Source organism: Sylvia atricapilla, chromosome 3 (genome assembly GCF_009819655.1).
Source record: "Sylvia atricapilla isolate bSylAtr1 chromosome 3, bSylAtr1.pri, whole genome shotgun sequence".
Taxonomy (NCBI): Eukaryota; Metazoa; Chordata; class Aves; order Passeriformes; family Sylviidae; genus Sylvia; species Sylvia atricapilla.
In genome coordinates this window covers 43,293,343-43,309,500 of record NC_089142.1, presented here as the reverse complement: position 1 = coordinate 43,309,500, position 16,158 = coordinate 43,293,343, and the positions used below count along the sequence as shown (strand labels likewise).

Genomic DNA, 16,158 nt, shown 5'->3' with positions numbered 1-16,158 from the left:
GATTAGAGTTTTGCTGCAGAACAGGGGGTAAAGGAATGTAGCACACCTATGAGCTCTGAAACCACTAGAGTTGGAACAGCCCCAATACTGTTGTGGAAGTGAGGAGGACAGTGCATAGAGAAACACCTCCCTAACTGTGGATTTTTGTTTAATAAATTTATGTTACATCATGAGTATGTCTGCTTATGGTGGATTTTGTGACCTCTAGGAGACATAAACTTCCAGAGGTCTTGGTATTTAAGAAGAAATGTTACTTTAGGGAGGAGTGGAAAAGCAGAGATCCATCTCTGTAAATAATCATTAACTTTTCTAAGTGAGAATACTTTAAAACAGCAGATATTATGGAGTTGTGCAGCAAGCTCCAGCTGTAATACATCACTCTGTTGTACTGATACTAATGAAAGAAAGTTTTTAATGGTCAGGAGAAAAATATTCTGCAATTAAAAAAAACCCAACAAAACCCAAACCAAAACAGTGCAATTGCAAGATGTGGTTTCATCCTTGTGCAATGGGTCAAAAATCTTCTTTTCAGGCCATTTCAGCAAGTTTTCTGGTCAGTTTTTCTAAGTGTTTGAGAAAGTTGAAGACCACAAAGTAATGGAGAAAAATTAGTCAAAATTAAATTATACAGCTATTTGGTGCTGTCCTGAATATACTTTCTTAGTGCAAAAATGCTGCTATAGATTTTAAAATGCGACTTTTAAAATGCATGCTTTCATGCATTCCTGTCAGATGAATTAAAAAATGTTTTTATTTTACCAGCTTTGCTAGTCCTGTTAGCTAGAGACGTTGTTTTACACAAGCTTCAGTGAAAACAGTTGAATTATGGTGTGGGTGTTCTAGCCTTAAGTACCAAACCTTTCTCTGTGGTGGGAGGAGAGTTGAACTTTCATACGTAGGTTTGTACAGAATCTGCAGGTCTTGCAACCAAGGTCAAGGGAAGAGAAATACCTCGCTTGCAAGTGAAAAGCACCTGACAAGGACATCCTTCCGAGACTGCAAAATTACTAATATTACCATGATGCTTCAGTAAAAATGGTCTCAGGTGTGCTGTAGGGAGTTGGAGTGGTATGTATTCTCAGTGGAGGTGGGAAACTAGGTCATTCATAAGGACAAAAGAGGATTGTATAAATTTTTGTCAGCTTAATATATTTACGAGACAATATGCAAGCAGAGTTCTTTTGGTTATTATATATTCCACTCCAGCCCCAAGTATGCTTGATTTAAGCAAAATCTGTGATGCTGAAAATGGTGTTGGCAGAGAAATATAGATGCATTTCCAGCTCTTCACTTGAATGAATTGTTTGTGAGAAAAAAATCAGTTTATTGTTAGTCAGATTTGAAAGTTTTGAAAAAGAAGTTATCAAATCTTTTCATTAGTCTAGAAAAAGCATATGCATTTCTGGTACAGATTCTAGAATGGTAGCAGAATTGTGAAGGGCAGGGATAGAATTTAGTTGAATAACAGCCCAGCAGAGGGCAGTCTGGTATGAAGATTTTAAAAACCTTGACAATGTCATAGGTACTCTGGGAAAACAGGAGCTTCTCATGCTTCTCTGTTTAAGCAGCATTTTCTTGCATCTTCTCCAGACTGACTGAGCATATCTCTCTTTCACAGTCAGACTGCTGTTCTCAAAGTTAAACAAGAAGTTATATAACAGTCTTTTGCAGTTGGTAGTGCAAGAAGTCCCTGTGGTACCAGTGGGAGAGTAAACAGAACAGAAAGGAGTGGGTGAGGGGAACTCTCCAATCCCAATTCTGCCAGCAGTAAAATAAGTACAGTTTTTCATGTTTTCTAGCAAACACTGTGCACTGTATCTGAATTGACAATTATTCAATACTTGATTTTATATTTAGAGCTGTCAGTTAACATCAATGGTTCTAAACCAGGGAGGTGATCTTGCACATGAAATTCAGAGCACAGAGGACTAGGCTATGCCAGATGTGTGCTGGCTGTAGTGTTTTCACTGCAGCAACATAGAGGCAGTGAGCAGCATGGAAGGGAAGGGCTGAAACCATTGTCAGTTTGCTCAAGTGAGACACATTGCTGGGTAAAACAGGGCTGGGGGAATCTTTCTAAAGCCTTACACTCTCTTAGTCAAGGATGAATCTTGAATAGAAGCCTAGTATGAATATTTTCCTACAGCCCTGGCAGTAGGCCCAGAGAATTTTACTCTTAAAAAAGAGGCAGGTAAATTGTGGCTGCACATGGAGCTATGGGAGCTGATAATCTCTTAGATAGCCAGGTTCCAGATACTTTGTGCTTTCATTGCTCAGAAACAACCTGAAAGCCACAGTAAAAATTGTGTGTGATGTTTGTCACCCCAGAAGGCTACTGATTTTATTTTGTGCTAGACTTAGGAAAGAGGATGCATGTAAATATGTCTGTACATATTGCTGCATTCCTCTTTGGAACAAGGCTGCCTGGTGTTCCGTTGGAATTGTAATAGTCATAAGCACGATGATCTAGGGTCAAAATCCCTGTTCTCTGACTGGTAGGGCTCCTTCAACCCCAAAGTTAGCAGTGGCTCAGAAGGGTATAAGTGCTCTCTCTATATACCAGCACGTTGTATCTAAAATCCAAGAATAAAAACCCAGCTGGAGTAAGGGATTTGAGTTAATCCCCAGAGCAAGTTTTTTAACCTGGGGAGTTGGTGGATGGAACACATCAGAGTGTTGTTTGCATGTATCCATGTCCATGTCCTCCATAAAATGTGTCAGGCCTGTGCCTCTGACTGTAGGAAAGGGATTCTGTTGGACCTCATCCTGAAATTATGCTTTCCTGTGATCCATCATTAGGGCTTCTGAATTCTGGTTGGTTCTGAATCGGATTCTCTGCAAACAGAAAACAAAACAACACCTTTACAGCTTGAGAGTAGCTTCAGGTGGCTTGGATTATGCAGACACAGTCCCAAGAGGTTGCTTTGTGCTAGGGAGTTCATGCCCCAGTCCTCAACGTCTCAAAAGACTGTGAGGATGTAAAATGTGATAGGAGCTATTTGCAAGCTTCAGTGACTTTCTGGCACCACTGCAAAGATAATGTCAGAACGTAGCTTTATGTTCCCTTCATTAAAAAAACAACAAACCAGTACCACACCTCACAACCCCCCTAAAAAACCCACAAAATCCCACAACCATTTTCCAAAGGGTTTCCTATTCTAGGAAAGAAAATAGCTTTGATTTTTCTAATAACAAGTGAGATAATAACAATGGAATTTGAAAGGCTGGGAGACTGCTGTGGGGGTTCTTTGTCATCATGCAGGCAGATTTTGGAGGCACAGCCATATGTGCACATCTGTGATAGTAGAACACTTGAAGCTGTTCAGACAGTGTAATTGCTCTTTACTTGCCAAATGTTTCAGCAAATTTTACAGTAATTTATTTTTCTGTAGAATGCACGTGCTTTGTGGATTTTTGTGCTTAACATTTTCCTTTGTTCATCTGATAGAAAGCTTAAAAATACTCATAAATAAAAAGAGATATGATTTCTACAGCAAGTTAAAGGTTTCTTGCATGTCAGTTCTTCTCAGTGGAGTCATATCCAGAGTCAGCGGCATTACACAAAAGTTTTTGTGCAGCATGTATCTAAAGTTAAGGGAGTAAGTGCTGTCATGAATCTGTTTTATTGTGATGACTAGGTACATTCCTAAATAAATATTTTTTTAAAAAAATTCTGTTCAGTCACTCTGGGTAGTTTTAAGCTGTTACAACCATAGCATATAGTGAAAATTGTAGCGGTGTTAAAATCCAGCTTATTGATGCAATGAGATTTTAGTTTGTGGTTATTAATGCCAGTGCGTTGCATGGTTGCATCGTTATTGCCACACATCTTTCTTTTTCTGGATGATCTGATCTTTCATGGCTGGATACATTGCAGTTAGTAATTTGACCTTTTAGCTCAGTTGGAAAGCTTTGATTCTGTCTTGATTTTTGTGAACTTTGATTTTTTTTTTTTTTTTGGTAGGTGATATTTGCTGTGCTTCATTGGAAATGCATTAGATAGCAATGACAATTGCTCAGTTTCATATGCAAAGGGCATCAGTGCATGAAGAGCATAGTTTGTGAAATAACTGCAGATGCAGATCAGGTTGTAGATTAATGTGTAAACACATTAGTGTTAATGTCTGCAGTTAAGTAGAGACTTTATCTTTTTCTCAATACAGGCATAGGATCTAATAGCTGAATTTTATTTATTTGATTTTTAGTACCTTTTTATACAGAAACAAATTACGCAGTGATTAGGTTTTTTCCAGCTTGATAATAAAAAAGGGAAAAGATAGTAAAACTTTTAATTTATTATCTGTAAAGGAATGATGTGTGTATATAGTTGCCTTAATAGAATATGACATACTCTAAGGGCCCCTATTTGTGAACTAAATATAGAGAGCTCTTCCTTATCCTGAATCTGGCAGAGGTGACTGTAGTAGTAGTTCACAGAAGTTGCATTAATATTCACCGGTGGTATGCACATGACTTGAAAGTAGAGTACTCTAATATCTCTCACATTGACATTTTAGTTGAGTGATACATAAAGCCAGGAAGTCTAAAAAACCCAACAGCTTTCTCGTGTTCATTCTTTTTTGTTGTTGCTTGTTCAATTATATATGAATTTTTGGTCTGAAATCTGCTGCTGCTGCTAAACAAAATATTTTACTTTGATTTTGCTGTGGATCCTCATAATCCTTTGCAGTTCCTTATGTGGCCTGTATAATGAATTAGTTGTATTTTGTAACAAAAGACAAGATTTAAGTGGCTTGAAGAGTCTTTTTACTCATTAGACTTCGAATAATTTTTCTTTTGTTGGTGTTCATTGATAGATTGAAGTTACAGGTAAACCACTTCTCTCAGTGTTTGTCTTAGCAGTGGCTACTATTCATCAGAATGGAGAGAACAGGTAACATTGAAAGGAAATCACCAGACAAAAAAAACAGCCCACAGAAAACACTCCACTATAAACCAAAACTCTACTTTAAAGGAGGATTTAAAGGTTTTAATGCTTGAAAGACTAGATGAAATAGTACTTAGGAGTACAGCTTAGTGATACTGTTGTATATGTTTGTATGGTGTAATGATGGTCACAACAAATGTTTAAGAAATAGCAGATCTAACAAACTCGACATTGCCAACTGACTGAATGACAGTAGTATTGAAACTGAAAGCTCCATACCAACACCAGCTGTTTGAAATAATCCTTGCTTTACTGGTGCTGAGTTAGGGATTAATGCTGTGTTATGCCAGTAAATCATTGTTATGCTGAAGGTTTTTAAAAGCTCCAGTTGAAAGGCTACAGGATGTCTTCTGTCCTGTTTTGACAGATACTGAATGTTATTTTAAGACCTGCAATTGCTTTATAGCCTGCTTACCTTTTACCTTTAGTGGGTGTTGTTTGGAATGATAGTAATTATTTTAATGAGAGAAATGTGCAGTGACAGGCATTCCAGATTTCAGAAATTCTTGAGATACGTTTCCTTTTCATCTTAAATATGGGAAACCAGGTCTGACATTGCAGCTGTAACCCTTATGCTGAACCTTGAATGCATTCTGAGATTTGAGTGAGGTGCTTGTATGAAATGTCAGTTTGTAAATTTGTGAGCCAGGAGCAGAGATTGCAGTTCAGCTCATGAAGATGAGTAGCAGTGTAGTCCTAGTAATAGTTGGTAAATCCTATTTCTTTTTGCCATCCTGAAACCCATACTCATCTGTTTACAGTGTAGGGTCAGTGGCATTTGGGCTGTGATTACACATTCATCAGTGATGCAGTCTGAGCTGCCTTGAGCAATCTCTGCCCCTGTTATTCATGTTTCCAGCTGTTTGGTGCGGTGTGTTAGCTTGGCCATTTGTGCAACTGAACAGTGAACTGATTGAGATACTAATCTGGTGGAGGGGCTTCTTTTATTCTTCTTTTTTTATTGTGGATTTTAAAAGTTTATTTTTTCTTTCTCCTTCCCCTCCTGGATTCTTTTTTGGTTTTTTTTCTTTTGGGGTTTTTTGGTTTTTTTTTTTCCTGTGGATTATTTTTTTATTTCCTGTTTCTTGGAGGGTTACTTTTTTATTTATTTTTAACACGCCATTTTTTCAGTTGGATCAGTTCCCTGAGCTGGTTTAGTTCACAAATGGTGGGTGCTTTTACTGGTATGACGTGTGGAATGGACTTGCATGGACACGAGCCACTACAGCAGTAGGAAGAGCTAGAGGTGGAGACTGCATAAGCTGATGCTGCTGCCAATATTGCTCATCAAACTATAACTTTTCAATGTGGATGTCTAAATCTGCTGTATAATACTGAACATTTTAGCATGCTGCAGTCAGTTGTCTTGTCCTGTTTTTGTCACATTCTTTTAGGTTGTAGAACTTATTGGTCTAAGAATAGCTTTAGTGACAGAGACACACATAATTGGTATCCCACCAGCAAGATGCTTTGGGAGTTCTTACTTCAAATTAAACATAAACTGCTATCAACTCTTAACTAGTCCAGCTGGGAATATGGAAAAAAAAATTAGATGTATTCAGATTCACTGTTATCAGAGATTCTGAATTGCCCTTGTAACAACATCAGAAATTTACACTTCTCTTCTTTCCTGGATAAAGTTATCAGTCTTCTCTTAACTGTTTTACTCACTCAAAGAATAAATTTATGTGGGTTCTGACCGTGACTTAGAGTTTTGTGTGTCATACTCTTGAGTTTAATTGAAATCTGTATTTTTATATACAACTTAAAATTATTTGTTAGATTTTTTCAATTGGTGAGAAAGTGAAGGGAACTTGGTGCTGTCACAAGTATGGACAGATGTTAAAGCAGCATATTGCAAGCATTTTCTTAATTAAAATTTATGCCTGCAATTATTGCTTACCTAAAACCACTGAAGATGTATCTTTCAAGAAAGATCATCTAATCTTGGTTTCCATTCCTGGATATACTTGTTTCTAGCAAGGGGAAGGCAAAATATCTCAATTTTGCAGGCCACCCTGTTAAAAATGTCTTTGCTGTTTCATATAATGGAGTGGCTTTTGGCTACAGTAGGAATCTTAGGTGTTCTTTTCTACTTTTCTTGTAAGCTTTTGACTGTATGGACTTTTTTGTGGTATAATTAACAAAATGCCTGTAAAAATGCGATTTAGAAACACTCATTTGGGGATTGTTTTTATTTCAAGGAGTGTCTGGCTGTTGGGGTTTTTTTGTTAATTTTTGTACACTGAGATTTGTTTCTGTTCTAGGTACCTTTCTTGTGTCTTTAAAATTGTGGATCTGTTGGAGTAGCTGTATAATTAGAACCTAATTCTTCTGAAACTTATTTTGTGCGACTCATTCTGCAGATATTTTGCATAACAAATGTTACAAATAGAAACTGAAATATATCTGAGAAGTAATTACAATGTAAGAATTGGTTTGAAGCTGTGTATAGTGCCAAGTGGAAAATTTCCAGAACCCAGATTTGTATTTCGTGACTGGGAGTTTAGATTTCCATTAGATATGGTCATATAAGTAGGTGGACAGTAAACAGCCTTCTCTATCAGCTCTGTTAATAAAACATCAAAATTTGGTAATTTTGGACTATGCTCAAAACAGCTCAGTCTTTAGGAGAGGGAGACTTTAAGTTGATGACTTCTTGTTACTTTTTATCTTTCTTTGTTGGACTTGCACTTTCAAAAGCTTTGTCAAGAAATGTAGTATGTTTGCAAAGCCTGAGTAGCAAGAAGGATTAATTGATGACTTTCTGTACTAGCAGACACCATCTCAGAAATTCTGTCATGTGTATGCATGCATGTGCAAAAACAAACCAAGAAGCTTCATTAGTTAATTTATAATGTGGTTGTAACCTGTAATGTTCATTTAACAGGAGCACTAGATTTTTCTGCATGTGTGAACTCACTTTTCAATTGGACTTCTTTTTTCCAGAAGTTGAATTGTCTTTGATTATTCTGTAACTTCTTACAGGTGTCAGATGATGGTCGCTATGTCTTGCTGTCCATCAGAGAAGGCTGTGATCCAGTGAACAGACTGTGGTACTGTGATCTACAGAAAGAGTCTCAGGGCATATCAGGTATGTGTTGCTTTGTGACTTTGCTTCCTTTTAAGACAATTTAAGATTTGAAATACCTTATGTTTGATTGAATATATGTATATATACACACACACAAATATATATATATATTCAAATGCATGTATTGTTTAACCAGCTTAATGCAGAAATCAGATAAAATAAGCACGTCTAGCATTCCATTTTCTGTTATGTATCAGTAGCTGAAAAACTCAATTCTTTATTATGTAGTTTGTTTAAAAGGTCACAAGGAAAAGTTGGTATAGTATAAGCAGCCATACCAGTGTATGTTTCGTTTCCTTCTACACCACTAATACTTTTCCAAGTTTAAACCTTTTTTCATATTTTAAAAATTTCACTTACTTTCCTTCAAGTGCTAATAGAACCTCTTTACAAAACGTGACCTGCTTATAGATAACATTTTTTTTTCTATGCATACTACTAGGAAATAAAAATCCTCCAGTGTTATTTGGCAGCACTATTGTTGTCACAGTAGAAGTATCAACTCATATTTCAAATGTGCTTTCATTAAGTGCTCCTTCCTTGCCTTATACTTGGAGTAGCCTTTGGCTTTTGTGTTTTAGGCTTTGCAGCTGCAATGGTATGCAGCTGAAAGTATAACACTTTGCACCATGAGGCTGTTTTAATGGTTGGTATAGTTAGCTAGCTTACTGGTGGGTAGTTTGTATTTCCAGAGTATTGGGTTATTGAAAGGTATTCCTTAATGTGTGTTTTGCATAGAACACAACTTAGCTTTTTTGGTTCTTGCAGCTTCTCTCTTCAGAAACTTCAGAAACAGAATAAATACTGCAGTAGCTCTTTGTTGAATATTGGATCTCAAGAAATTTGTTTTCTTGTTTATTAACAAAATATTTCAGGCTAAGGAGAGGACACTGCTAGCTGCTGACTTGTCTACAACCAAACTTCAGCCCAAAGCTGCCAGCAACTTCCACGTGCACAGCCAATTCGTCGTTATTTGTACATACTGGATCAGGCAGGGCACTTTCTTTCTTTGGCATCATGATCACCTTGGGAAATTATCATCAAGGCACTGTAGATTTCTAGATTGCTTGAGCCCTAGATTACATTGTTGTTCCACACAGAAGCCACCACAGTGGCTAGAATTACCGCTGTAAGGAGTATGGCCTGTGAACATGAGTCTTCTTCCAGTTGTCTGAAGAAGGCATCATCTACTCCTTCCGAATTAGGAAGTCCATAGCATGGACTACTACATACAGTAGACTACTACTTCATGCTCTATAGCTCATAGTAGTATATACCACTACAGTAGTACCCATGCTGGTCTGCCTGTTAATCTGAACCTATGAGCTGTTGACCATCTCCTGAACTGTCCTAAGTTAGAACTCCACAAATTCCAGCTGTTCTTTCACATAAAAGACAACTCTCGTCCTCACCTTGCCAACTTGTCCTTACTAAATAACCTTTATTTATCCTTGGTAGCACAGCAGTCCTGTGAACTATTCCATCATGTCTCCATTATCCCAATGACGTCACAGTCCAGAAACTATGGACACACAGACTTCTGACTCCTCCTGTTTGTTCCCATGTTGTGTGCATCAGTGTAGAGGCAGTTCAGGCAGGCACCCAAGTGTGCTGATTCCTCAGTATAGGTTTGAGAGCTTTCTCCATGAGGCTGTTAGGGATTAATTCTGTGTTATGCCAGTAAATCATTGTTATGCTGAAGGTTTTTAAAAGCTCCAGTTGAAAGGCTACAGGATGTCTTCTGTTCTGTTTTGACAGATACTAAATATTATTTTAAAAACTGCAATTGCTTTATAGCCTGCTTACCTTTTACCTTTAGTGGGTGTTGTTTGGAATGATATTATTTTTTTTAATGAGAGAAATGTGCAGTGACTGGCATTCCAGATTTCAGAAATTCTTGAGATACATTTCCTTTTCATCTTAAATGTGGAAACCAGGTCTGACATTGCAGCTGTAACCCTTATGCTGAACCTTGAATGCATTCTGAGATTTGAGTGAGGTGCTTGTATGAAATGTCAGTTTGTAAGTTTGTGAGCCAGGAGCAGGGATTGCAGTTCAGCTCATGAAGATGAGTAGCAGTGTAGTCCTAGTAATAGTTGGCAAATCCTATTTCTTATTTCTCCATGAGGCTCTTCTGCAGAGACTTCTTTACATGCCTGTGCTTGGAGAGATTCCACTTCAGCTGTTTTGTTGATTGCTGTCTCTCCTTCATTCTTATCCCTCAGCCCTTGGTTTGCCTACCCCATCCACATATTCCTTCCTTGTTGAAGAATCTCCTTCTCATGGGTTTTTTTCTGATTTAAAGAAAACTGGGATGTGTAACCTGTAAGGATCCTTTTGCCTTGCTTAATCCAGTAGACAGTGCAGAAACAGTACAGGATGGGGTAATCTAGAATTGCTGCTGAGTCATTAGTTTTTCACTTGGATGTATATGGATGAATGTCTGCTATTCCTTATTTGCAGCCTGCTTTCTACAGAAATAAGAGATGCTAAATCCCGTTTTGCTTTTTGAAGCATTGGCTCCCAAATGCAATCACTGGTAATGAAAAAGCAGGAGTCCCAGTGGTCCAGCCCTCACAACAATGTGTGGGAGGTCAACTGGCCAGGCAGAAGTGAGAACATAATTTTGTGGCATAAATTTAATCTCATTATAACTTGAAGACTCACTCAGATGAGCACCCTTGTCTCCACCTGGGATGTGGAGAAGGTTTCGGAAGAAATTTTTATCATCTTAGACTTAAGCCAATTTCAGTCAGAGTTCTCTCCCCTGTGGATTACCAGATATATGAAAGTCAATGAAGATTTGTCTTACAACTTTGATATTCAAAACAGCTCTCTCCTGTGTGAATTCTTAGATGACACTCTGTTTATGCTGAATCTTAATATAAATTGAGTTAGAATGTCAAATGACTTTATACAAACCCATACACCACTAGGTTCCACTGTTTCCAGCGTTCAGAGACTTGTGTCTCTTTGTTGTGTACAAGACTCTGTGTTGTACTCACTTAAGGGGACTTTGAAGATGCACTCTTCCTGTGTGTCTGTTTACTTGGATCGTTATGTGTTCAGCAGGGCTTTGTCATCACTGGGAGGTTGTGGTGACTTGAGATGAAATTTCAGAACGCATCTGTGGATTAGAAGGGGCAGTTATAAGCACAGTTACATTTCTTGAGAGTTCCTTAAACAACCTGTTTTCCATTCTGATTTTTCCCTGAAGTGCCAACTGTATATCATAGATCTTTTCATAGTGTGTTGAACAAGTGTGTCCTTAAGAGTTGAAATAGTCTTAACAGCTATAACTGGGAAGATGCACTGGAATATCATAGGCAAGTAATACTGGCTGATAGGTGTATGATTTAAAGGACCTGTAGCGTGGACAAGTGGAGTAATTCTGTTTGGTTTTAAATTTGTAAACCTTGTTTCCTTGAATGGGCTGTTGACTGAGTTGGGTATGTGATAAACAAGGCTAAGTTGCTCTAAGCCACATGTTTATCCAATAGCTGTTACATCATTGACTGCTTTGAGATACAAAGTGGATGAGATGATTAATGAATTTTCTTACCATATGCTGTAATGAAGGACTCTCGTTGCTGCCAAATTCTCTGTTGGAGATAAAGTAAGAATCACCTCCAGACTGTAAGTGTGATAAGATGATGATGGACTGAATGTACCTGTTAGACCATTAGCTGAAGCTCCTACTCTGCTGTGCTCCCTCAGGATGATTCAGTCCATGTGAAATGCAAGTATCACTCTGCACAGATTTAGACCCGTGTTGATTGCCAAAAGTGCCTATGGCTTGTAGCTCATATGCTTTTAAGATTAAAGGGAGAAAAAGAAAAGGGAATTACCAGAAAACTGAAAGCAACTTAAAAAAGCACGAAATCTGAAAAAAAGTACGAAGTTGAGGGGAGAAAGAAAATTATCTGATTGAGACACAGATGTTTGTGAAGAAATTGTCAGGAAAAAAAAAAAGAGAACTAGTTGCAGGACTATTTGAATGACTTTCAGGTATTTCAGAAATTGTACTGACTGGCAATGAGGGAAATTGAAAAATGAAAGAAAATGGATGATATTATAGGTAGCCTAGGATCTAGCAGATAATGTACCTGATATAGATGCTGTTTTAAGGACAGAGTGATTTGACAGTGCAACTCCAATTTAGTAACCATAAAGAAGAGGTGAAATAACATGGTAGAGGCTCTGATTATTTCAGTCAAAATGCTTTTACATCCTGGAGATGCTCTCTGAAGACAGAGGTGTTAAGTCCAAATTTGCAGCTGAAAGCTGAAAATTACCTTTGAATTCTTAGTTACTTCTGTTTTTAACACCTTATTAAGTTGATATTGACTAAACTACTTCCTGGGTTATTGAAATGGATTGACCAGGGAAAGCCTCTGTCAGGAGACAGGACTATGGTTTTGTAATGAAGAGTCAAAAAGTAACAGAGCTAGTGATCAAGGGAAATGACCTAATATATGGAATGTATCTCAGAGCTGAAGGGACACAACTGATACTACAATCTTGTGGTAATTTTGTACTTAGGTGGTTCGGTCCTCCTCTTCTTTATTTTTTTTTCCCCCTCTTTCTTCTGTAGTATACCTTTTACATCCATGTTCCTCATATCACTTCCAGTGTTTGGACCTGTCCTTTAAAATCCTAGAGGCTGGTTATAGAAGTGTCCTTAATACTGTTTAATTTCTTTGAGATACATCAGAATTTGAGTCCTGTTTAAGCAGCAGGTCAAGATAAATAGACATGTGTGTATTTAGGGACTAAAGCCACAGTCTGGTTGCAGAAGCTGTTGTGCTCAATGTACAGAGACTTATGTCAATGACTGTGTCATTCTGCAGCAGCATCCTGCCTGTAGCAGCAAGGATGAATAGGCAGACCTGACATCCCCTGTCTGGATGGAGCAAAAAAAAAGGTTAAGACTTCCCTCAGCTATGAAGAGATTATGATAATAAGCTTTGCCTGTCATAAGCATTTTATAGGCTAGTTACCTGTTACTAGCTCTATTTGTATTGAATAGCAATATTGTGGTTTCTAGGTTGAGGCCCTTGGATTCAGTGAAAGCCATTTATGTTTCCATGAAGTGATACATAGTTTGGATCCCTTTGATAGTATGTTCTGCAGCTTATTTAGAAATAGTGATTGTTTTTATAATTTTTCTCATTTCACTGAGGCTTTAAGAAAAAGATTTTGAAAACTTCATGCAGTCTGGCAATATTGCAGTTGGATATATAGAGGTTATTATGCACTGATTTCATATGATCAAATAAAAATTTAAGTCTTCTCTTTCATGTATAGACTGATACAGTTTTTCATTATTTTCATTTTTGGGGATTGTTTGATTTAGCTGAACTAGTCTACTTCAGCACACAGCTGGACATATGAGATGATATGAAATATTTCAAGTCTGGTGTCAACAAACTTCTCATACTTCTGAATTTATTTGTATTGTAAAGTCATAGCTTAGAAAGAGTAAATGTGCTGTTCTTAAGGGTTGTTGGAATTAAGATTGGCCAGTTCATTTCTGGGCTTTGTTTCTAACTTACTGTAGGTTAGAAATGTGGCACAATTTTTTAAAAAAATATATACTTTCGCCTGTATGTTAGAAGAAAGTTTGTCTGTCTGAGAGACAAAAAAAGGCCTTTTCCCTCAAAGAGCACAGTAGCTGGTTGAGTTATTTTGCTTAAATTTTCAGGGTAAAGTGGGGCAGCAGAGTAAAAGGGAGGGGTATCCATCTTGCAAAAAGAAAGAAGAAACAGGAGTGCAAAATTAAACAGTATGTTTCATGTGTGGAAATAGAAAATGCTTAATAAATATCTGCCTGATAGAACTTGGAAGATGGCTGTGAATTCAGGGATGAGTCAGCTACTGTGAGAATCATCAGGCAGCACAATACAGCCCATAACAAGCTTACAGGAGTTCAGATACTTCTTTCCCCAGTAGGTGAAAGGAATGCGTAATCTCCCATTTTTACTCTTACTTAAATATGGCATGTTTTATAGCAAGAAAATATTTCCTTTTTAAATTTCAAATTAAGTTCAACAATTTGTGGCTGTTTTGAAAAGATAATTCCAGATAAGCTCATTCAGTCATAAAAACCCCAAAGCTGTAAAACCCTTTTTTGCCCTCTTAAATTGTGAACATCTTCCATATTTATGCTCAATTACATGCCTATCCCATTTTTGCCATCTATCTAGACAATACAAATAAAAAAGTAAATTTGCACCTTTTCAGTCCGAGACACTGAAAGGGAAGATCCAGATTGTTCCATAAGAATCACCAAGAAATGGAACAGAATGATTCTGCTAACAGTCTAAAGTAAATTGCTTTGATGAAAAGGAAACCCCTGGTTTAACTTTCTCACAAGTAATCTTTTCATAAAACATGGTTTGTCTGCTATTTGCCACTTAATTATTGCTTTAGTACTCTTGAGTTAATGCATTTCATTACCTTCCTACACAGCAGGAGTTGTTGCTTCTTTTTGAATATATTGCCTTTAAATAATAAGTGAGGTGATAATGGCGTCATCAAAGACTCTCTGGAAGAGAGAACATTATACTAGTTCTGTTGTACTGAAGGAAGTCGTGTCCTGTGCATTCACTGATTGCTTGTGTATTTCTCAGGCTGTGATTCAGTGGCTGCTAACTTGCCCTGTGTTGAGTGGGAAATCATCTTAGTCTCTGATAGGAGATCACATCTAATAAATGAGAGTAGACTACTTCTGAATGTTCAGGAAACTTAAAAGGATTTAACTTATCTATTTCTACATCTGAAAATTTACGTGTGTCAACAGATCCTCCCCCTTTACTATATGTCATGAGATTTTTGTCAACAGCTGTAGATTAATTGAATTTGCAGTGCAGCCTCCTGTGATACTCCTTGTCAGAAGATAATCTACACAGCAGTGTTTCTGTTTCTTCCCGTGAACAGTACAGGGAGCATCTGAGCATCTTTTCTGCCTTCCAGATTATGTAAAATGTTCATTGTTTCCTTTCTCCCTTCACAGGATTTCTACTGTATACAGACTGAGACATTTTCCTCTTCAAATGTTCAGGTGTTTGCTAGGTATTTAAGCAGGCCATTGTGAGCTACTTGTGCCAAGAATTCTTCTTTTTGAGACTAGAAGATCACTGTGGGAGGTAACCTATAACAAATACGCAATAGCTTAATTTTAATGGGGATTTTAAATTAGTCTGAAAAGATTAGAGATTTAGGGAGATATTGTTTACCTTTCTCCCCTCCTACCATAGACCTCTTGGGAATCCCACCAGATTAACCCAGTTTGTGGCACAGTTTTTGTGACAAAATTCATTGTGTTTGAAATAGCCAGGTTTACCGACCAGAATTTTATGCTTACAACTAACTTAACCAAAAAGACTTTTTAGAAGATTTTTATCTCATATCAGTGTTTTACAAACATTCTATTCTCAAGACCTCTGGTTATAATTCACAGTATTGTGGCAAGACAATGCTGTGAGGAGACCCCACTGAGGAGAAGACAACTGGCTGTTTTTTAAGTTTTTGCAGTAACTCCCTTGCTGTTCTCAGTTTCATGTAACTGTGGTTATGGGAGCTCTTCCCTTTGTGCTTGCCCCTGTAGTTCCTTGTGGGGTAAGGGACAAAACGATGGGATTCTTGTCTGGATTTGACCACTCCGTGAGCCAACTGGTAAGACTTAATTTTGCTTTATGAATCAGTAGCAGGAGTGCAGTGCCCATTGGGTCAGGAAGGACAGCACTGTGGATTCATGGCCAGAAGGTTATTGCCTCATTCAGTACTCCAGATTTCCCTGCTTATCTTGCTAAGCTGCTAGTAGGCTTTTCAACTCTCAGCTCCTGTAACAAACATTTAAAAGTGATCTAATGCTAAGTATTAAAAACCCACATATTTACCCCATAGCTGCTCACAGTAAGGCACAAGTTTTGGTAGCCATTTCATTGGCACTCATGTTTTGCTTGTTTGTTGAACCAGTCAAGCAAGAAAACTTATCTCATTAATCACTTTGCTTTACTGTTCTTGGTATACCTGAAAATGCCTCATAGTAGCCAAACAGCTGGATATACAGTAATCAAGCAATTATTTATTAGCAAACCTTGTTGTATGCCTT

General features: G+C 37.6%; 1 protein-coding gene across 2 annotated transcripts in view; it reads left to right on the top strand.

Annotated features, from left to right (window-relative positions):
• Positions 1-16,158, top strand: part of PREP (prolyl endopeptidase) — an 88,474-nt gene that overhangs the window by 15,160 nt on the left and 57,156 nt on the right. For both annotated transcript variants that reach the window (XM_066315191.1, XM_066315193.1), the window contains exon 7: positions 7,937-8,042. In XM_066315191.1, coding sequence (XP_066171288.1) covers positions 7,937-8,042 — 106 coding nt within the window. The remainder of the gene's footprint in view (positions 1-7,936; positions 8,043-16,158) is intronic.